The sequence below is a fragment of the Echiichthys vipera genome (genome assembly GCF_963691815.1).
Source record: "Echiichthys vipera genome assembly, chromosome: 17".
Taxonomy (NCBI): Eukaryota; Metazoa; Chordata; class Actinopteri; order Perciformes; family Trachinidae; genus Echiichthys; species Echiichthys vipera.
The window spans coordinates 13817611-13840680 of NC_139842.1; the positions used below are offsets into that span (position 1 = coordinate 13817611).

The 23070-nt window shown below is 38.4% G+C and overlaps 1 protein-coding gene across 1 annotated transcript; it reads right to left on the minus strand.

Annotated features, from left to right (window-relative positions):
* Positions 1-14651: 14651 nt before the first annotated feature.
* LOC310959642 (transmembrane protein 235) lies at positions 14652-22069 on the minus strand (the record flags this gene model as incomplete). Its single annotated transcript, XM_083931073.1, has 4 exons — positions 14652-14896; positions 20375-20512; positions 20953-21030; positions 21898-22069. 4 exons carry the CDS (start codon positions 22067-22069, stop codon positions 14652-14654), a joined length of 633 nt encoding a protein of 210 aa, XP_083787199.1.
* Positions 22070-23070: the final 1001 nt, after the last annotated feature.

A 23070-nucleotide genomic window follows, 5' to 3' on the forward strand; every position in this document is an offset into this window, starting at 1 on the left:
TCAAATATACGGTCACTAAAGGGTTCAGTCCAACCCACTGGATGACTTTGCACAGTGTGAAAATTGTAGAAAAGTAATTTGTTCCATTTTCTAAAAATGTACCGCTATTCTTATTTAGAAGAACAGAGAAGATAGATACATTGTGGCCAGGTTTGAGGAAACAGCAGCCTGTTTTAAGTTGTTTAGCCAATAGATAAGCGATGCAGCTGTGAGCTAGTTGCCGTATTGCTGACAAAATAGCATCAGCATCAAAGCCATACTCTGAGGGTGAGTTTGTGAAGACATGCTAAAGGCTGCAGATATGATGTTCCCCAACTAGTGACAGGCTTTTGCCAACCTCAACCTGCCTAGAAACTCTGTTGCAGATAGGATATTGGATCTTGCTGGAGGGGTTTTACTGGTCCGGCCAACTTTAGATCAAATTGGGCTGTATGTGACCCAAGAACTAAAATGAGTTTAACACCCTGAGAAAGATAATCCGTCATGTAGTGAGAATTATTTGTGGCATCATTAGTTCATTTATTATCGAAACAAAATTGAAAGTATGACATCAAACGCTAGAGTATTACATGTCAAATTTTCCCAGCAGCACCTGAAAACACCGACCTGGAAGTGCTTGCTAAATCAACCTGTATTGTCTATTTCGTAAAAAATATTACAATATAATAATGATTACTGTGTTACAAATTATTTCGTCAAACATGTTTTAAGTCTTTAAATTGATTGTCAGACTATGCATTATTACATTTACGCTGAAAATTAGATGTTACAATGATTAAATTCATCTCTTTGACTTTTTTTCTTTGAGCCCATTTTTGAATTGTCATGCTGGAAAGAGCTGCCGTTTCACAATGAATGGACCAGACTCCATTTGTCCTGCCGGGTGTCCACTGTGTGAAACCCAAGCTCCTCTGGTGTGAGGTAATGCCATACTGTTTGCAGACGGCTTAACGAGTGGATCAGTTGACAGCAGGGAGAGGTGCTTCCATTTTTAATCACCTCACTGACACATCCTCATTCTCTCTTTGTCTCTCTTTCTTATGTTGACAGTTTTTTTTTTTTTACTTCTCCTGGGACTGAAAATGTCAATAAAGTTCCATCAAATGATGTCAATGGATCACACTACTTTCTTTTTTATCAGGATGACAGCTCAGTACTGAAGAAGAATGATGTTTCACCTTTTCAGCTATCAAACGTTCCAAGACGAGTTTTGTGGTGTTGCACAAAATAGTCATGTCGATGACAAACTGTGTTTATACCAAATAGATGGATGAGCGATGTCGAAACGGCGACCTCTTCAGACAGAGACGTGTGGAAGTGTGGATTTACATAAGCATATGGTTTGACACATGTAGTGTTGGTGAGTAGTGAGCAACATTTAATTAAACTAAAATGTAACTACAACTGGCAGTATCTCACCGGTAGTTCAACTACATTCACATTGTATTTGCATAGTGATTCAAATAGTTCAGTTACTTGTTTTGCCATTTTTTGTGTAGTTAACAACCAAAGCTGCAAACAGTTTTTGGCCTTAAAAGGAAAGGAAAGCTTCTCTGCTGTAAGTAAACACTTGACAAACACACACGTGTTCAGAGAACAGGCTATTCTAGAAGGTTAACTAGCTAACTGAGTGACCCTGCTTGGTGCAACAACCCACATCTTGACTCTAGTTTCTGGAAGGCAGGTGTCTGACTAATGAACACTGTACACAAAACCAAAGCTGACATTCTTTGCAGTTTCCCATGAATAGTGGGGTATTTTATTTGTTTGGTATATGCATGACCTGTGAACAAGTGGGCATTCAGTTATTGCGATAAACTCTGTAGTTCAACTTCATCGATTGTAAAATAATTGGTACGATGCAAAGCTATGTTTTCAAAGTAGCGTCTCCAACACTGGACACATGATAGGTAATATATGTGTTACACCTGGCTAAAAATGACTGCATATATAGAAGCAACACTTTTGTGGCACAAAAATCAATAAAGTGGCCAAACCAGTCAACATACAACTGGTTGATTTTGTTTCTTCAAGACTGTAATAGGGCCAAACTACAGCACAAGGTCAATATAAAGGGTTGTACAGGTTCTTTCATTCTTTCAGGACACCCTTACCTGAGTACTTGGCATGATGGTGCACATAAATACAATTCAGGCATGTTGTTAAACTGTAACAGTCCAGCACAGTAATCAGAGCCTGACTGACTGGGCGAACATTTCGACATGATGTGGGACGACTGTAAGAGGGGAATTTAAGTGTGAGTAGTCAGGTTAAATCTATATTCAAAAGAATAACTTTGTACCATCCACAATGAGGAAGAGGCCCCCACGCTTCTTAAAGTTCTGGTTCGGTTTTGTTAACCTACTGCACAATACTTAATGTGTCTAATATTATATAAACAATATATAATACACACACACACACACACACACACACACACACACACACACACACACACACACACACACACACACACACACACACACACACACACACACACACACACACACACACACACACACACACACACACACACACACACACACACACACACACAGACACACACACACAGACACACACACAAACACAAACACACACATACAAAATCCACATTGAGTGTATTCCCATATGACATAACCATTCCCAGACGTCAAGAGACTTGCCAAATTGTTTTCGAACTTAGGGAAAATAGTAAATGCTGGATGACACATATCGACCAAACTGCAAAAGTGTTTTACATATAAAAGTAATTCCGGCTTCTGTTTCCACGTCATACACGCAGAGAAACACAAACATTTGTTTAAGGTATGTGTGAGTAAGGGTCTTAACTAAGTCATAAGATCTTCCATTTGTTACAAAAATGAGGTCAGACACAGGCAGGCCATAATATACAAAAGAAGCTGCAGCACATTATTAGGATATTATGAGGAATTTCTCTTAGAATAAGTGGTGTGCTGCTAATTTGTAGCAAACAAGCATTTATTTGTAACAATAAATTTTAGCTTCAGATGAATATTATTGGATAAATAAAATGCAGCTGGCAATTGAGACATTACAGTATTGGCCTGTATAACAGGGTGCAGCCCTAACTCACATCTTCTGTGGAAATACAGCGGCCGGTATAAATACAGTATAAATACAGTATAAATATATATATATATTGTATTATATTTAGAAAATCTAGCCCATGAGAGAAGACTTTGGCCAATCACTGGTTATTTCAGAAAGAGGATTCCTTTAGGTTGGTCAACAAATGCAGATGGATGTGCATATCCCTTCATATGGTGAAAGCCTGGTTCAAAGTTACTGTTCTAGCAGTGGTAACAACTGCCTGCACTGTAAAGCAACCCCCCCCCCCCCCCCCCCCAAAAAAAAAGAAAAAAAAGAAAGAAGCTTAGGACGGAGAGGGGACAGCTGCAGGACGAGGCCTGTTTATTGTTTTTTTTGGGGCCTTTCTAGAAAATTGCCTACCCCAGCTTTAGAAAATTCTTCAGAAAAAAAACTTTAATGTGGAACTGACCTTAAAATGAAATTTCATGAACTCATACTTCTGTTTAATTCAAGATCAGATACTCTGTACATTTGTGGCTGCAGTTTACATCCCCCATTTAACAATTTCATATGAATAATGGCCACCTGTTCAAAAGGAAACGCTAGTGTGGAATTTCATCAGTGACACAATATTACTGATTTTTCAACTGTTTCCTCTTTCCTAGTAACCAGACAATAACGGCAGGTCCTGGTTCTCACCCTATCAGGAGGAATTTAACAGATAGTCAGAGGGTTAATCATTGTTTTTTACAATAAAGATGGCATCTGTGAGAGCATACATTTGTAACTGAGCTCATTGGCAGGATGGAAGTGTGAGTCAATGAAGGATTGATAGTTATGTGTGCATAGCCTGAGGTAACCTGTACTCATTAAAGTGTACTCTCAACAGCTTGGTAGATCGGCCCGACTAGGCTGTGCTCAAAAAGACCACATTCTTCTAATATTTCAACAAGAAATGTTGCTTCACAGATGAAGAAATTGTAAAATTCAGATCAGGCTCACTCTGTTTCCTAGAAAAGGGAGGGAGAAAAATAAGATCAGAGACAGATGTCTGGAAGCACAAACTTTAAATGATTTGGCATTCATATTTATTTGCTCTAACACCTGGTTGCAGCATGGATTACAATTGAATAAAGCCTGTGACCACTTCATCTAACCCAAATCCAAGCTTGATAGATAGCAGAGACAGAGAAGTCAGGTGATCCGTGGAGGGCAGGAACAGCCACAATGAGCTCATGTTGACACTTCCCATCTTAGCTTGACTTTTATCTTAACCCCCAGGGACATGCAAGATGAACAAACTTTATGCTAAGCTGTTTAGGGCCCACTGCCGGCCCCTGCGGTGGGAGGAACTTTGCATTGCACTGAAGACACATACAGAGTGGATCAAGATGGTAAAGGGCACATAGCGACCATCCCACAGCACTGTTTGTTTTGGAAGCATGCATATGTCTACAGGAATTAACACACACATCTCAGCTGATCCAAACTGGAGGCACTGGATCCAGAATTAGTACTCAGCAGACGAAGCTGTCAACAGATGTTAGCTGTATAAATGGAAACAAGTTCTATCCTTGGAAACACTGCATGATAGTTTGTTTGTTTACCATATCAATATATGACTCAGAGCAACTTTGAGAGGGAGATGTCGTAGACCCCCCGCACACAGCAAAAAGACCATAATGTCGGGCCACATGAATAGATAAAAATGGGTCAAAAAGATATTCCAAACCCTAAACAAGGAATTTCCCTCCCTCTTCCATTGGCGTCAACAGCTTCCACATGAAAACCCCTAGTCAACATGAACTTTCTGCCTCTGCAGACACTGAACGGGCCAAACCACAACCCTTAAGACAATAAATCTCTGTTCGAAAGCAACATATTTCATTGTAATTCTCTAAAAAAGCAGGAAGAGAAAATGATTGCAGGGTCACTTGGTTGCAAGCCAACAAACACTTGAAAATAATAAAAATAAATGTTAGCAAGTTTGCAAGTGAGGGATCAGATCACTAGTCAAAAGCCTTGGTTGCAGTTCTGTTGGCTGCAGTAGCTTTGTTCTGAGTGTAAGTTGACCTTATTCAAGCAATACAGATTGAATACACACTCAATGATCAGAAGTGTTTGCATAGATTTTACTGCAGGGAACCCTCACTAAACAGGACAGGGCACATGACCTTACTGTAATAGAAGATAATAGGAGGAAACAGTGCCCAGACACGCACACACCCATCTGGGTCTTACTGGAAGTGTGATGCCCTCTGCATTTCCCTTCCTCACAACTATATCACCTCATGTAACCCAGAAATAATAGTGATTAGCAGGCAGACAGAACATAGACAATAGCTTGTAATAGATGTCTTAAAACTTTGTACAGTGTGTTCTTGCAGGAAAGAATGTAATCTCACATTACTTTTCTTGCAAAGTAGTCAATGGTTTAATCAAATATTCCTTATAAAAATGTTTTTTAAATAATTATTATTCTTAATGGTTTCTGATTTGACTTTCACTTGTATATTTTATCATCAGCTGTCTTTCTATTGTAAAATGTTATTTACTCATGTTTTAATATATTGCATAAACATTTTATTATTATTATTATTATTATTATTATTATTATTATTATTATTATTAATAATGATAAAAATAATATTGTTATTATAACCATGCCTTCAATATAACTGCTTACATCCAGTATGCAAGCTTCTTATTTTTAGGATGTGTTAAAATAAGGTAGAAACTTAAACACATTGAGTAAAACCACCTTATTCACTGCAAACTGTGTTACTGTAATTCTACTGTAATGAAACATCCAGTGTGTGACAGCATGTTGAATGTGTGTGATTGGGTGAACAAAGACATCATTTTTGGCCAGACTGTGCAGTGACGTGCAGAGAATGGGCGACACCTAGTGGATCATGAGATACCACCGACGACCGAGCCCCGGGAGGTGCGGGTTGGTGGGGGGTGTTGGATCATGCTTACATTGTGTGACCATCTGGGTGATTAATTACAGGCTTACTGAATGCATAATGACTTTGAGATAGATGTTGGATAAACCCCAGTTTATCATATAGAAACCCTTAGGGCACACTAACCACTGTGTTAATTCTTAATGAGTTTATTTATGGGCTATTGCTAGAATTTCAGACATTTTATTGCTATACTTGATATAGCTATATTTATTTATTAGAAAATGTTGGTCCCCCACTTTAGTCCTGAAATGGAATTTAGTAAACATTCATGATCAGACCTAAAGACTTTGTTGATCCTGATTTCTCTGTAACATGTCCAGGTCAAATTGGGTGGGTAAAGACTTGCTTATTTTACAGACACTTTAATCAACATCAAAGTGACACACAATATTCACTTTGACTCTGCAGTTTCCTTCAGCTAGTGGCTGTTTTAGTCACTTATGTCTAGATAACCAAGATTTACGAAACTGTGAGATCCATCCATCATCTGCAACCGCTTGTCCCTAACGGGGTCATGTGGAGCTGGAGCCGAACCCCGCTGACATTGAGCACGAGGCGATGTAAACCCTGAAGGGGAAGCCCGTCTATACCACGGCACATAGGGACAGACAACCATTCACGCTCACATTCACACCAACGGGCAATTTTGAATTTAGACTTTTTTTTTTCTTGTGGAACCCATAGCTGCAGTGCTTATTAAATCACTGCAGGGTGTACGAGGTTTCAGGTACGATATTTAACAAATCAATATTGCTACAAGATTCCTAATTGGCCCCAAAATCTTTGCAGCTGGACAAAAAAGCAGATTTGCTTTGCTTTGTAAGGTTGTGGTTATCTTTCACAGCCACCTTTGCAACACACTGTGGTTTAATCACAGCATCGACCGCAGTCATTGCTGTTTATTCCAGGGGCTTCCAGGAATGTGTCCACATGAACCCTCTGGATCCAGATTTAGAGTAAAACATAATGTTTTGGTGTTGTGGGTTTATATAAGCTTAGGCAGAGAATGTCATAAGGATTCAGGTGGTGTCCTGAATTAAATTAGAGGCCATGTGTGTTATGCTTTATTGGGTTACCATGTCTCTGGAAGGCATGACGCCATTACAGCAGCCACCCAGCATGATATTTCTAGGCAGAAGGAAGAAATCAAACCTGTTTCTCACTGACAATTTACTCCAAGGCCATTTTGCATTATTTGTTGGCTTCATTTAACGTTAATAGCCTCACAAGGACTGGGGTTGCTGGCAATTTGGTCATACTATGGAGGAACCTGCACTGTGAAGATAAGAATACATTTGCCTTCCACAGGCACAATTTTTCATTGTCCACTGAAATAACCCCAGGAAGACAGAGAAAGTGGAAGAGAGAGGGTGATGTAAGTGAAGGAAAAATAAAGCCATTTCCATGATGCTCTCTCTGACCTCTCCATTTTCCTTTTGCTTGGGCCGGCTCAAACAGTGTTGTAAGCCTTTCATCAACAGAACGTGGCACTTTTCTATTCAAAGAGGAGAAAATGTGATTCATCATACTCATCATATCCTTTCTCTATGCTTTCATTTGGATCTACCAGTCTTTATGTGCAGACATACTACTAAATCTCTTTACAAATGATCCAACAATGTTTTGTTATATTTCTTCTTTCTTAAAGATTTGCAATCCAGGTCACGTCACAACTCTTCATCAGCAAAACAAGTCAAGATGCAATACAAACTGGTATTCATGTGTACACCTACAGTATATGCAGATACTCAAAAACATTCATGAAATATTTGGTCTTACCGGAATAGGTGAAGTAAATAGACATACAATCTTAGCTATGCAATAGTTACAAGTAAGTAAATGTAAGCACTGGATGGAGAAAATGCTGTTTCGGTTTTTGGCACAAAATCTAGTTGTAAGCGTCAGTAACAATTCTAAGTAACTGGAAATAAACCAAAGCAATCCAATAAATTAATTTCTGAACTGCACAAACAACAGTGATTGAAATCAGGAACATGTACTAGAGAAAGGTATGCAGTACTATAATAAGTTATGTGGCTGCAGTCAGGTAAATAATAGCAATACTCAATTCTATATGTTATGTTCCGTACAAAACATAGCATATATATAAATAAATATAAATTTATACATCTTATATAATATATGAAAATATATAGAGCTCTTATAGGTTGAATATGTAGAATCTTCATTAAAAGCTACCATATATTTAAACAAAAAAATACACGTACGTGACGTTTTGACGGGTACAGAATGAAAGTATTGCTTTTCCATAAATAAATATATTTAGTTTGAATTTTTTAATTAATTGTTTTTACGGGTTTGACAATGATTTTCTGTCATTTTCTGTTTACATTCTACCAGCCAATAGCAGCGGGCATTGTAGTTTGCTAGGGTTGCCTGTTGTTTGTCCCAGCCTACTTACCAATCCTGCAGCTGCGTTATTTGTCCCAGCCGCTGAGTGACCGGAGACGGGCAAAAACTAGAGTCAATATAGGCCAAGCATTCTCTTGATGGACTGAGATAAAGGAGTTCAACGGCCTTAAAACATAGCCAAAATAGCTACATTTCTCCTTGACAGGTAAGCTAACTTTCATGTTTACTTAGCTGTAACGGCTAACGGTAACTGTCAGTCAAACTCCTCTGCAATACTTTTTATGTTGCGATTTGCCGAAGGGGATGGGTTCAAACAGACGCCAGTCTCCTGTAGGCTACTATGCTGGGTCTGACGAACATGGCAACCTCAGTGATGGAATTATTTTCTGTTGTTGCGACTACGGTCTTGAGACACTAGATGGCGGTGTTCTGCTCATTCTCCATATTCAACCATTAACTTTATTCCTTTGAGTGATTTTACTTCCGGCCTGATGATGAAATACGCTGTGTGCCATTATGCAATTTTTATTGCCTCAGAATTTTAATAATATTTGTGTGTCAGTGTGTCGCATGATTTAGGTAATTTTACTTGTGTGAGCTATCCTTATCATTTCATCACTCGAAAGGCCTACATGTTCGTTCATCACAGGAAACAAATGAGTATTAAACCCATTGTATTTTCAATTTCTAGAATGATCCCATTACTATTAGTGTTCACTGAGTAAGGGGCAGGTCTAATTAACTTTTCAAGTGGTTCCCAGGCAAGAGAAAATACATCTTATTCACATCCCTCCAAGGATTGAGTCCCTTATTGAGACCACTCTATCTGAGTCATCAGCTCCACACACCCCTCAATTGCAGAGCTAGAATGAAGCAATGTGATGTGCTGAAGTGTTCAAAGAGGTTCAAAATTTAAGTAGCAACCGTAACAGGTAAGAAAGATGGTCTTAATCTGAACATGGAGATGAAAGGGTTGGAAAATTAATCCTATGTGGACTTTTGTGACCCTGCTGCCTTGGAAAGAGAAGGTGTGAAAATCGGAGAAAATGAGCACAATTGGAATGAAGCACTCATTCTTTATTTCCAATAGAATCCGAATCAGAAATACTTTAATAATTCCAGGGGGAAATTGTGGCAACTCTGTCAAGGTGCATTGCATTCTGGGTAGTTCCCACCAAATTACAAGGCACACTGCTTATTTGATTCATTCATTTTCAGCACAAAGTGACAACAAACAATCAACAGAGAAAAAAAACTAATGAAACATGATCTAATAAGTGTAGTGAAGTTCCTTTATTAGTCCTGTGAGATGGCTAATGGTGCTCGGTTTGCACACTGCTAGCATGTTTGCACAGCCAGAACGATTGACATACCAGAAAACAGCATTATTAACTATGCTAAACAGTGCTATCACTACTTGTTTAGTGGTTTATTAGCAACCTGCTTAATTAGCTCCCAGCCAAGCTCTTATACGTTAACCTGTGGGGAAGAGGAGGAATAAATAACAATTTCTATTCAATTCAATTTAATTTTATTCATAGTGCTAAATCCCAACAAAGGTTATCTCAAGACACTTTACATATAGAGTGGGTCAAGACCACACTCTATGACTTATTTATGATTTACAGATTCCAACATGAGCGGCAACAAGTTGCACTATCTTCAACAACAACAACAACAACAACAACAACAACAACAACAACAACAACAACAACAAAAACAACGACAACAACAACGACGACAACAACAACAACAACAACAACAACAACGACAACAACAACAACAACAACAACAACAAGTATCAGTATGTGCTATTGGCCCAGAATTTATCAAATACAGTGTGTACATCTGTAATAAGAATATATTACAGCATATGCATTTTAATGATAAACTTGATTCTTACGCTGTCCTTTAGTGACTTATTTTTCCATAATGCCCATCAAAGCATCATATATACTTTCCTTTCCTTATTTTATTTACTTACTTACTTTAAGAGCTTCAAGATTCTTCATATAGAATTATTGTATCCTTAAAATCTCAATTGATCCTTGAATTTCATCAATTGCAGCAGCTCCATATCTATTGTAGTATTTTATGTAAAATGAAACAAAGATAGACATTTTTTATGTTATTGTGAGTTCACAGAGTTAAAATTTGGAATGGCCCAGTTCATTTAAAATCCTCCTTCAATAAATGAAAGGATATTTTTCAAAATGCTCTTCTTGAATGTGCGTTCATTTAAGAACACCATCAATTCATGGCTCTCCACAAGGACAAAGAGTCCATCTTACCTTCAATAAGAAAGATTGCCCCTGACGCTGTGATACATTCACTTTTCTCGAACATTCGAGAACATTCACGACTGTGCAAAGAAACCAATCAACTGACGGCAATGACTACAGGTACAATGCATAGGTTTTTATACAGTAAAATCAATAATCAATAATCACTCTAGAAAACAACATCCCTCAACTTTGCCCTCAGGTGATGTTTTCTTCTGTAGAATATATCTTGTATGGCCATATAACAGACATATGAACACATTAGGGTCCAGTTAACTATATGGGCTCCCCCAGTGTGTATAGGGATATGTAATAAAATATGTTAACCCACCTGCATTCAACAAATGAAGAAAAAGCTACAATATATTGCCCATGGAGGTTTGTTGAGGCGAACACAAGCAATGTCACTTAAGGGTCCCATATTGTTGAATGTAAGATGTGCAACTGAGAAAATACTGAATGTGATGTGATGGGAGCCATACATTCAAACTCAGTGAAGGAATGCATCATGCACATTTGAAATGCATCTTAGAGGTCCCATATGTTGTAAAGGGAGATATTTCCATGTCATTTTTTTATTTATCTTTATATATACTGTAGGTGGAGTAACAGTCAGACCCTGGCGGCAATGAGAGCAGAGATCAGAGCAGACTTAGATTTTTTTGAAGGGGGGCTTAAAGAGACAGGCACTAAAATGGAGCATTTCAGACAGGTGAATACAGGTTCAGACAGTATGAGGAAAAGAATGTGTTTTTTAACATTAGAGCATGTAAATATGTTCTAGAAGAAACTCAAAAAACAAGTATGGACCTGAAAATGAGCACAATATGGGACATTTAAAAATGAATAGAACTTTGAGCACCCACACTGGGAAGCTAAAAGCCTATTTAAGCTTGGTGTCATGGAAAGTTTAAAAGGCTCTTTTACTGGGCAAAAATCAGGCAAGGCAACTGAAAAGCCATCTCATAGAACACAAGGAATGTTTCAAAAATGTAAAATGATTGTATGTTTGGGAGCATTAAAAACAGCAGGAGAAATTTAGATTGAAGGAAATAGTTCTGATGAAAACAGTGTTATGTTTCTTCAATAAATTCTTAAAACTGAGCGCCTAGAGGTTGTCCAAGACAAATTACTGCACTCTGTCAAGGACAAGGCCACAAACCAAAGAATAATGGCTTAGAACCAGGTTTGGTGTTCTTCTGTCAGAGTGGATTGAATTATTATGTTCCATAAAAGTTTAATAGAATTCCTGCAGGCCTAATACATAAAAGGAGGGCCGCAAGACTGAGCCGCTGTGCTTTGGTCCTTTCTTTACAGCTCTCTGCTTTCTGTACCATCCGAGACAGGATTACTGGGCAGGATGCTGCCAACCAAACAGCTGAGTGGACACAATGTTTCATGGTTTGGATTTTGATTAACTGGCTGAGGCAGGTTAAGTTATGTTGCAAATCACGCTCAGGCAAACATAAGCACACATTTTAATTCTACAGTGTCTATATCTGCCATGTGCATGCTTAGGCTTGTTTGTGTAATTTAGAAGTGTTTTTAGTGAAGGTCCACACGTCACAGTAGGAATTCCACTTAAAACATCATCCATCAAAGGTGCACCTCACATTTAGGCCTACATCTCTTAAACCTTTTTGTGTATACATTTTTTTTACTGAATCGACATGTCTCTGTAGTTAATGTTGTGAAATCACATACTGCAGACCTGCAGGCTCTGATAAAGATGTCAGTGAACACACAAAAAGGAAGTTGGTCTAAGCAAAATTGTTTAGTGGATAAAGAAGTTGACATTGCAACTGTGTACTTTGCTTCAACACCTTTTACACAAACAACTATCTGTGTGTCAATTCATATTAATATATTAATAACAACAGCAGTAAAGCCTGGATGTCAAGGATGTTGCCGAATGCCGCTGGTATTGGAGGATGATTAATATTTAATGAGTACCGAGGGGATTTTGCTTTGTATATGATTCAGTGTTTTCTACAGTCTATATTTTTCACTATTTTAATTGCATTTCCCTTTTAAATGCCTATTTTTATTTCCAATACAAACAAACAAACAAGCGAATATAAAGTAAGCATATTGTTTACATTGCCTTGCTATCCTTCTTCACCTGTTTTATCAGCTCATTCCCACCTTTTACAGCACATTACCCACATAAAAGGTAACAACACACTTACCGTAATGTCACTGACTGTCACAACATTTTCAATGGTTTGAATGTGCAAATAAATTAAGAATTAATGTACCTTTTATGGACAACAGTGTAGGATGGCGAGCCATTTCTGAATTCTTCTCAGACTGTATTTGTTGATTCTGTTTTCTGGTTGGCTTGACTCCTGTTGTGCTTCATTTAGACCCAGAGGCAGACAGTCCCAATTTAACACAAGGCACTGTGGGTAGTATTGCATACAGTACACATGCAACAAATATACAGCGCAAGAGTGGGCATAATCATGTTGTTCAGTTCATTTGTAAAATATATTTACAGTGTGCCAATGATATTTAAAAGATTTTGATCAATGTTGCCTTTTTCCATTGTACAGTATGCGTTCACACTACAACGGGTTGATGTTTCATGGCTCTTCTGTCACAAAAAACAATAAAAAGTTCAGCTGTTCAGTTATGAAAGCATAAGCGAGATTTAATAGTGAAAAGGGAACAACAACACACACAGCATTGTACAGAAATGCAAAGTGCTTAATGTTAGAATTGTTCTTTTTTACTTCCAGTATGCAGAGAGAACAGACAGAATATTACAATGTCTAGCACTTAACGACTTCAAAACAGAAACACATGCACATATTATATTCTAAATAACTTGTAGGATCCCCAAGTGAACTTATCATCAGTCCTGTTTCTGTAAGTGTTGTGTACCAGTAGGATGTATAGGAAGTTTGTTGTCCGTAGGATTTATGTAGTTAATTGTCGTTTAAGTTATCTATGAAAGAGTGACTTGCACAGGGCACCGCGCCACATCACACAGGTGGGAGCTGCCAATCTACTGATGTTGTACAGTCAACACTGTTCAGTTTCGAAAGGAACTCTGGGAGATGAGGTCCTAGAGGCGCGCCTGCAATTGCAACTTACCGCCAAAGCTGCCGCTAGTAACAACATATCTCAATTCTAACGGATTACAACTTTCTTCTACAATGACCAGATGTTAGCTGTTAGCTGTTCAAAAGCTGTCAAATGCATTTTTTCCTAACACATTGATTAACAACAGACGCTGTTCTATCATGAAATACTAGAAACTATACCAGTCTTAGGTGGCCCCATTGCCTGGGGGTTATCTGCTGCAGAATCAGCAATGTTTTCGCTTGAATAAAATACTCTGATGCACTGATATGAATAACATGTAAATGCAGTATAGAGAAGGCGCAGAAATCCTCAATAAAAGATTTATATAGCATGCCTCGAAAAGGAAATGATCCCATACGACTTCACTTCTCGTCTTGCTTGCCTTCAAATTGCAGGCCATTGAATTTGAATTTGGGTCTCAGGTGAAACTGTTCTGTGTAACTTAAACATTTCAAGACACATTTCTCAGAAAACCTACTGATGATACAATGTTATTAGCTATGCATACAGGTGGAATATGTCAATAAAAGACTGAAGTTACTGAAAAACACTGCTTATATATACAGTTATTACACTCTGAATGGTTACTCTCTTTTTTCTGTTTGCATGGCCACAATTATAATATGACATAAACAGAAAATGATACTGAGAAGATAAAGGGCAGCTGTCATCACAACAAGCCAAAAAAACCCTGTTACTTATTCAGCACCAATGTTTCAATGGCTGCAGTTATTTAAATCCAGCTTGCACTTATATTCTGTTGCCTTGGCTCTTGACCTACTTAATGGGTTTACAATATTAAAATAAACAAATAAATAACAAGAACGTAAAATACCACCCTGTGGGGTTTTTTCGATTTACTTGGGCATCATAAAATATCAATCTATAACATGGCGATGGCTACACCAGAGTCATAGCATCCCTTCATCTGAGTTATTTTTGCAGCTAGCATGAGCAGAAGACCAGTGGCCAGCTCCAGGCTGAAGGACAGCCAGGCTGTGGCTAAAGACCAGCCGAAGGACACATTAACGTGGACTAGGTTCTCTGGGGGGACGATCCGCTGAAACTCCTCCAAGGCCAGGTTTGAGTATTTGATGTATATGCTGACCCCAGACAGGGTAAAAAGACCTGTTAGTGCACAGAAAAAAACAGATAAGAAAAACAAAACCCTCCACATTATAACACATTTTCTTATACCATACTGAACCAGTTTTTACAATGAGTTCATCAAGGTGATAATGCGTTAATTAGGAAATAATCCTTTTCCAACATAATTGTCTTTCCTCAACTCTAGATTAAACAGTCTTAAGCCCATTAATGAGAAACAATTTGAATAATCTAAAGATTTCAGTAATAGACATTTCATGGAAAACATTTTTCACATTATGCTTATTCTTCCAATCATTTACAGGAGGAACCTGTGGTATACTATTAAGTTTTTAATGTGTATTTTTTTTGTATTTCGCAAACCGACAGATGGAAAGTCATACAAAATTACTACAGACGTGTGCTAAAAAGAATAACTTCACTGAATGTCAACCCCAAAACACTTTAAATACAGAGCGTCACCAGATTGACCTTTAGTCTAGCACTATGGAGGGAAGAACCACACCACACAACCATCTGCTGCCATTTACTCCTGTTTTAAAATCACATCCCCTAGCTTGTTTCTCAAAGTCTATCATGTAGTGTGCCTAATTGTCATATAAGCAATTTGTAGAAAGAGAGAGAAAGACAGGTTAGCCAGTACAAGCCAGTAAATGTCAAAAGGCAGTGGGTTAGTCCTCTCTTAAGGGCTAGAAAAAAACCTTTTTCTTTCACTTAATTTTGTAAAACTACAGTGGCAATTGCAGTCTGCTGGAAATACATGCAGGGAATACCTACATCGATTTGTGATAATGATCACGATCATCCCAGTCTCTCTTGCACTCAGGTGCCTGTTGCAGTTGATTTGTGCAGCTAAAGGCAACCTTTCACCTTAAAGGAATATCTCACACATTGTGTTCCATGTCTGTCATGGCAGTGTGGACATTGTGTTTAGATGAGCAGTGTTCGTCCTGTCTCAGTGGCGAAAGTTCCCTCAGAATGGAGCAAAAATATTTATTTTAAGTTCTACTAGTACATCCATTTTATATGTAGTCTTTTGACTTTTACAGTTCCCTTGCATTTCATGTGAGGTCTACGAGCTGTTAATGTACCTAAAGAGTGTTAAAAATATTTAGGTACATAAACAGGGAAAGCAAAGCCCATTGAATAAAATTATGTTAGTTGTAGTCTTGAGAACATTAATACAGTAAACAAATATTTGCTATGTAAAGTTATAGAGGATTCATAGCATTCTTAGCAGAGAAAGTCACTCTCCATCTGTGTGTTGCAATACCAGTTTCTTTTTTTCTCGTTTTCTCGTACATGTCAGCACCTTGTGTGTCAGTATCAGATGCTGCGGGCTGTGCCAAAACGTCGGTAATTGACGAGTTGGGTTACGGTTGGTGGGAACTGTGTGGAGGCAACTTTTTTCCCAGTAATTTGTGTATAGCACCTTTAAAAGAACCTTGAGTTGAGGAGCTGCAGAATCAGACCTGAGGTATGCAGTATGTGATGCGAGTGTTCAGAGTGGAATTTCAAACACATATTGACACATGGCTCAATGTTAAACTTGTGTTTGGATATACCATCTCTCTCAAAGTAAAATTTCAAACTCATTTTTGGGATGTACTAGCCTAGAGTGAACCTAAGTTGACTCATGTTTTAAAGAGGCAATTTCTTTATTCACTAAAGTAGACAGTTGGACTTTGAAGGGTGCATGGTTTCAGCGAGTTCACTCACCTACACCTGTTCAGAGCGTGTGTGTCTGATTTGTAGGTTGAGACCTCTAATTACCAGCACGGACAGTGATGTTGGTATTGTTGGGACATGGCATACTGTGGTCCTGGAGACATCTACTATTGCTGGAGCTACCACAGAGGCTTTGAGGTTTGGAATATTTTGCCATGTATTTATATATGTTATATATATTATTATCTTTTTGTCTGTGGACCGCAAGATACACTCGCAAAACTTTACAGGCAGTAGGTGAGATCAAAAATGAAGGGCCAGTTCAAAAATGGGTATGGTTGGAGCAGAATTTGCAACCCCGCAAGATATAGTCAAAAAAATTAAATAATGTTAAAGCAGTGTCTCCAAACATTACAGGAATAATTGTATTTAATGGTGTGTGTAAACTATGAAAAATTGTGTATAAATATGTAATTTAAATTTGTAGCGTATTGAGAAATAATATTTATTTTTACACAGAAGGAAAATCCTTTTTTTTCATTAATTCTTAAGAATTTTGATGATTTATGATTTTGTGCTCAACTTAATGTTCGTTAAAAATATGAAAATATTGTTTATCTTCCATCCTTGATTGTTCATCACTGAGATGGCTTTATTTGTTTTGTTTATGTGTATAAGCGTGTGTGACTGTGTGTGTGGACCCCTGGAAGAATACCAAATTCTTGCTAGTGCCAACTGGGATCCTAATGCATTACCCCTTTTTTTCTGTCGACCCAGCATTGGAAGTGGTTTTGAAAGTGGAAAAGCATATGTGTGTGCTTGCACTTTCTTTTAATGTACAGTAGAAGGTGGACAGGCCATATAGTACAAAGCATGAAATTAGCGTCTCTGTGTGAGATGGGAGGCTGGGCCTGTCAGCAGAGTACAATAATAAGACTCTCTGCTTCTGTGACAGATTCATGCATTAAACCTCAACCCAAATCGAGATTCGAATTCATTCAGACCTAATCTTCATTCTTGGATGGATGTATATTCTATATTTGGTGACTGACCAACAGCTGAACCCTTCACAGTGAAGGAGAAAAAAACTTTGTTTTGGTTACTGTATTGTATAGTGATAGAATCATGTCCTTGTACTGCTATATAAGGAACTAGCAGATCAGGTCCTGTATGGACCAAACCTATAGGACGTTTCTGCTCAAAGAGGACTCTCCAATGTCATTACAGAGGACGATTCATATATATTTTTTTATCTTTCAGCTCTTCTTCTGTTACAGATTAAAAAGTATGAATTATTTCAAGGGTTTTGTTATGTGTGCTGCTGTTCAGATATGACATGGCCAACAACGCTAGTGCTCTGTGAGTGCTTTGAGCTAAATACTGATGCCTGGATACATGCTTATTAGAGTGATTATAATGTATCTTGAGGGGAACATTCATGTGTGTACCAAATTTCACGTCAATCCATCCAATAGTTGTCCAATAGTCCAATAGACATTTCGCTCTAAACCACGTCAACCTCATGGTGACGCTACATGAAAAGTCCGGGATCACCAAATTTGATAGGATTCATCCTCTTTGCATCATGAATGTCTGTACAAATTTTCATGGCAAGTCATACACTAGTTGAGATATTTCAGTCAGGACAAAAGTGGTGGATCGATCCTGATGACAGACATACATGGTTTAAGTGTCCACAAACTCTTTAGTCCATCAAATTGCCAGGCAGTGCCTCATGATAACACACTTAACGTTTTAGGAAGATGTTTGCATATATCTAATATACTGTCGATGTAATCACACTCAATTTCAACAAAAAAGATTTAACATTTTGTTGATGTTTTATATGGAGGCCATTTGAAACAGAAAAACATTGTGTTCACTGGTGATTCCAGAGCACAGTCGGACAAGATCTTTCAATCAAGAACAAACTCTTCTGCAATTTTGTCCCACTTTATCTTCATCAGCAATCACTCCACATGCTGCCATCAACACTGAGAATTATGTCAATTTAGTAAGGTTTGGTTTGTTATCTAAAATCATGTTTGGGCTCATCAGGAACCAGCTTGCAATTTTGATTAATTTTATGCAAATTTAAAGGGCAAGCACTATAACAAAATGCCAGTAGATCTAAACTACTGTTTTTATCCACACTATTCTACAGCATTGCAGAATTTGGTATAGACTGTCAAAACTGTGATTCAGCATATGGGAGTCCCATCGTTCACAGATGTGGTACTATAATTACATCTTGAGTTATATCAAATCAATCATGCTTTGTCTGTTCAAAAGAGGTGACAAACACGTTGAATAAAGAGATTGAAGTCTTGCAGAGTACACTCTCACCAATTTTAAAGTGTCTTTCTCCTTATTTCCTTCCAAAATCCTTATTCCCACCTTTCTAATAGCAGTGTAAGCAAAAAGACCACCAACTGAAATTAATGAATGTCCACACAGAGTATTTATGTGGCTGCCTATAACTGATTTGCAAGGGGGAGATATCAGGTCAACAGTACATGCCACATGGAAGTGATATAAATCATCTGAAAGCTGGGAACTTGAAGTTTAGTTTGAGATTAGTACTGTGTGACAAGTTTTTTCTAGTCTTGAATCTGTAACGAACCTTGTGTTTTATTCAGGTGCCTTGTCAAATTTTGAGAAAAACAGCATTGCTTTTGCCCAAAGCTGCATTGGATAAACATAACATGGCTGTAGTTTTATTTGGTTATCTTGAGTTGAGAGATCAAGGGACCCCTTGCGTGAATGACTAGACCAGTTGGACTCACTCCATTCATAATGAAGTGCTTTGAAAGGATTGTTTTGGCCCACATCCAGAGCAACACACCTGAGTCGTTGGACCCCCCCTACACTTTCCTTCCCTGACCAATAGATAGATAGTCTCTATTACGGACTCAGGTCCATTAGAAATAAAAGAAGTCAATACAAAGACACACACAATACAAGATAAAAAAAACACCATCTTAATTTTAAAACGCGTACAGACACCTATTCCACTGTCTCCAAAGACCTGGCAAGTACTTTGTGTCACTGTGTGTAGCTAGTGCCGCTATGATGCTATTGCTTGCCTGGTTAAGTCAACACTTGAATCTATAGATATAGTTTCTTAAAAGAGCATAAAGATTTGACAAATTACAAATTCCAAACAGATGAATCCCATTTATAATATTAAGTATATTGTAAAATTCTAAATGCATCGTTGTAAATGACCAACAGTTTTTCTCATTTTTGAAGCACTGTACTTGTACCACAAGTGTTCCGTGTACAGTGAGGTAAGGTATTATCTGAACAAGGCTATCTTTACATCCTCTGTACACTTGTTTATTTTCCTTGCAAGCATATTGCAATAGATTAAGCATATTGTTATAGATTCACAGAGGACACTACCCCTGCAGCTCTACACATAGCCCTCTCCAACCTTGGAAACAAAAGCCCTTTCACACAACCTTTTAGTTGAGGGGCTGTGGCACCTTTATTAAGCCCTGCCCGTCTGTGTGAAAGGCACGGAGATGAAATGGGAGGACATATCTGTTGCGCCTTTGAGCAAACAGTTTAGGTAGTCAGAGAGCTAGCCGACAAATTAAAGTGACATGGTACCACTGGTACAACATTACCAACAACATTTTTAAGTTGTATTTTAAAAAGGTTTTTCTATAGTTTAGATTTGAGGTACATGCACAATGCTATGCCAGCACACTTTTACTTACTCTGTACATCTTACATGCTGATATAAATGAGAGCTTACATGCAAAGCATACATAATCGCCACAGGCTCAGAAAATGTCCAGAAAAAAAAATGCTGTGTGGACTCACTGCAGAAGAGAAAGTAGGACGCTGATCCAGTTAGCAATTTGGGACTGCCGGCCAACGAACTGACAAGTCCAAAGATCCAGCCGAACACCAGCAGGATCAGGCTGAGGGGCAACATGATGACCACCACCTTGTGCAAGCCTGCAAACACACATGCACATACAAACATACAGATAAAGATTTGAAAGAACTATGCTATGATTTGAAAAACAAGTCTAGTGCAACCATTTTCAAAAGCAGTTGGGATTACGAGATTAATTGCTTTCTACCAGCCATGGATCAAATGTCAGTTACTTATGAAAATCAACTTCAAGAATGTGGAGACTTGCTTAAGATAGCATTTGTCACAGTGGACATGTTATTTCTCCATATCATTGTCAGAGTTGCCAACAGAAAACAGAAAAAAAATGTTAATGTTTGCTTATTGCATGTCTTCTGGATTTGGTTTCGGGAAAGCATTCTGTTGCTTGTGAATGTAATTTCTTCAGCAGCCAACTAAACCTATACAATATTTTTTATCAGGAATTACTGACAAACATTAATATTTTAAATCCACTTCATTATCAAACAACACCACTCACCAAGAAGGTGCCTTTCTGCTTCTGAGAGGCTGGACATATTTTCTGTGAAAGAAGGGATGACTGAGCTCATGTTTGCTCCTGAAAATGTCAAGGGAAAAGGTTACACATAACAAGAAGTGGTGTGGACAGAGCTGTCAGACTAGAAAAAATGTTGGATACCAAACAATGCCACTTTTTTTTTCAAATCATATATGGATCAACATATTTAGAAATTCAACATATTACATACTTTTAAAATTGATCAAAGCAATTCAAGTCCTCAGCCCTGCATGTGTGACAGTTTTAGACCTCTGTGCAGAATAAAGCTCAGGTTGCTGCTTTTGTGCGCTCAGCAACTGCCGTAGATAATAACAACAATTATGTTCCAATTTCATGTCACTAATGCACATTGTATTGTGTCATTATTACACACAATTTACCCTGTGAACTGCGGGCAGCAACAGTGACACATTGGTCACACCTGGGACCTCAAACTGTGCAGCCAACAAGCTGATTACATTGGAGCTGTGTCAAACAATATCCTTCATCTGCAGGAGGCTGCAATGTGAGGGGTAGGTGCTATAGTTACGAGCCTATATAGAAAGAAACAATCAACTATGGATGTTAGGTTTTGGATCTATTATTGCACGGTGGTTCATTAGAGCAATAATTCAGCATAGGCCATATTTTTCAAAGCTAAAAGCCCTGACATGCCACCTTCTCTGTGTCACAAACCTAAGATACACTGCAAGCTGTTTTTTCCACCCTAACAGTGGAGTGATTAGGAATCAAGCAATGCTTCTGCCGAGGACTGATGCTGACAATAAACGTGGTAGCGCAAAGCAGCGCAAAAGTTATTCTGGAAAAATGAGGGCTGCATCCGATTTCAATACATGCTATAGAGACCCTCTGAATAAAACATCATACAAACTACAGACTATAAAGGCTTACATTTAGTGGACATACCTTCATTAATTCTCCATAGTCCAGAATGTGAACTCAGGTCGTTTGGACCTGTGCAGTTGGATTTGTTCACATCGATAATGTACCAATAATCAGTCCAAATGGCCACAGCGAGGAGGGTAAAGCTGAGCAAACCTGTAAACCCAGCAGTAAGAACCACCAGCCCGTACCTCATTATCGACAGCCTACACGCAGAGCGCTTAGTCTTAGTCCGTGTAGTTTCTATATTTTTCTGCACTGCATTCTCTATCAACGCTCAAAGATGTGCGATGGGTAAAATCCTTCCCGCTGGATCCGTCAGTCCATCAAAACTGGGCAAACCATTCAAGTGACTGTTGACTTTAAAAGAAAAAAAAAAACTAACAAAAATGAAGAGAAGACGTATGCGCATCTTATTACCCGGCACCAGTTTGAACAGAACACTGGCAGGTAATTGTGGCTCGCAGCGCTCTTGGATTGATCCACAGAGTCAATTTCATAGAATATGCCCCACACTTTTCGGTGCGCAGTTTCAAAATAAAACCCCGATCTTGAAATGTGTTGGATGCTTAAAATGTAGTTATTGATGCAAACTAGCTCACATCCGGCCACAGTTATTAGAGGTTTAATAGGCTACTTGATTCTTACTGTAGCCTAACTTAATCGCAGACTGTTTTCAACAGGGACTGTTGTAATATACTGAGCCCTTCCTTTTGGAAGGAGTTGGCCAAGCAGGCTACATGTAGTTGTACTGCGGTCAATAAGAAAATATAAAAGTCATCTCAATTTATGATAATCACATGTAAGAAGCTCTGTTGGCATGGTATCTCCTGGTTTATCAAACAATCATTTTAAAATACAAGTTTCCATTACAGTTGAATACCAGGCTCTCCCTTGCTGAAACACCCCCAATTTGAATGTGAGCTGTCCCTAAAGGTCATTTGACAGGGGCAGGTACTTTTTTCTCCCTGGTTGCTGATTGGATATATAACTCTAAGCAGATGTGACGTAAGGCGCGTAAGCTGACACAATCTTCGATGCCATGTGCATGTACACAGCAACACAGCAAGCTCTGCTCCCTACATCTCCACCTCTGGGGTACTTTTTTGGTAATGATTTGACAGGGCGTGTCCTGAAACTTTCCCAGCAGCTACATTTTACCTAAATGGAAACGTGCCTATAGACACCTGTGGATGG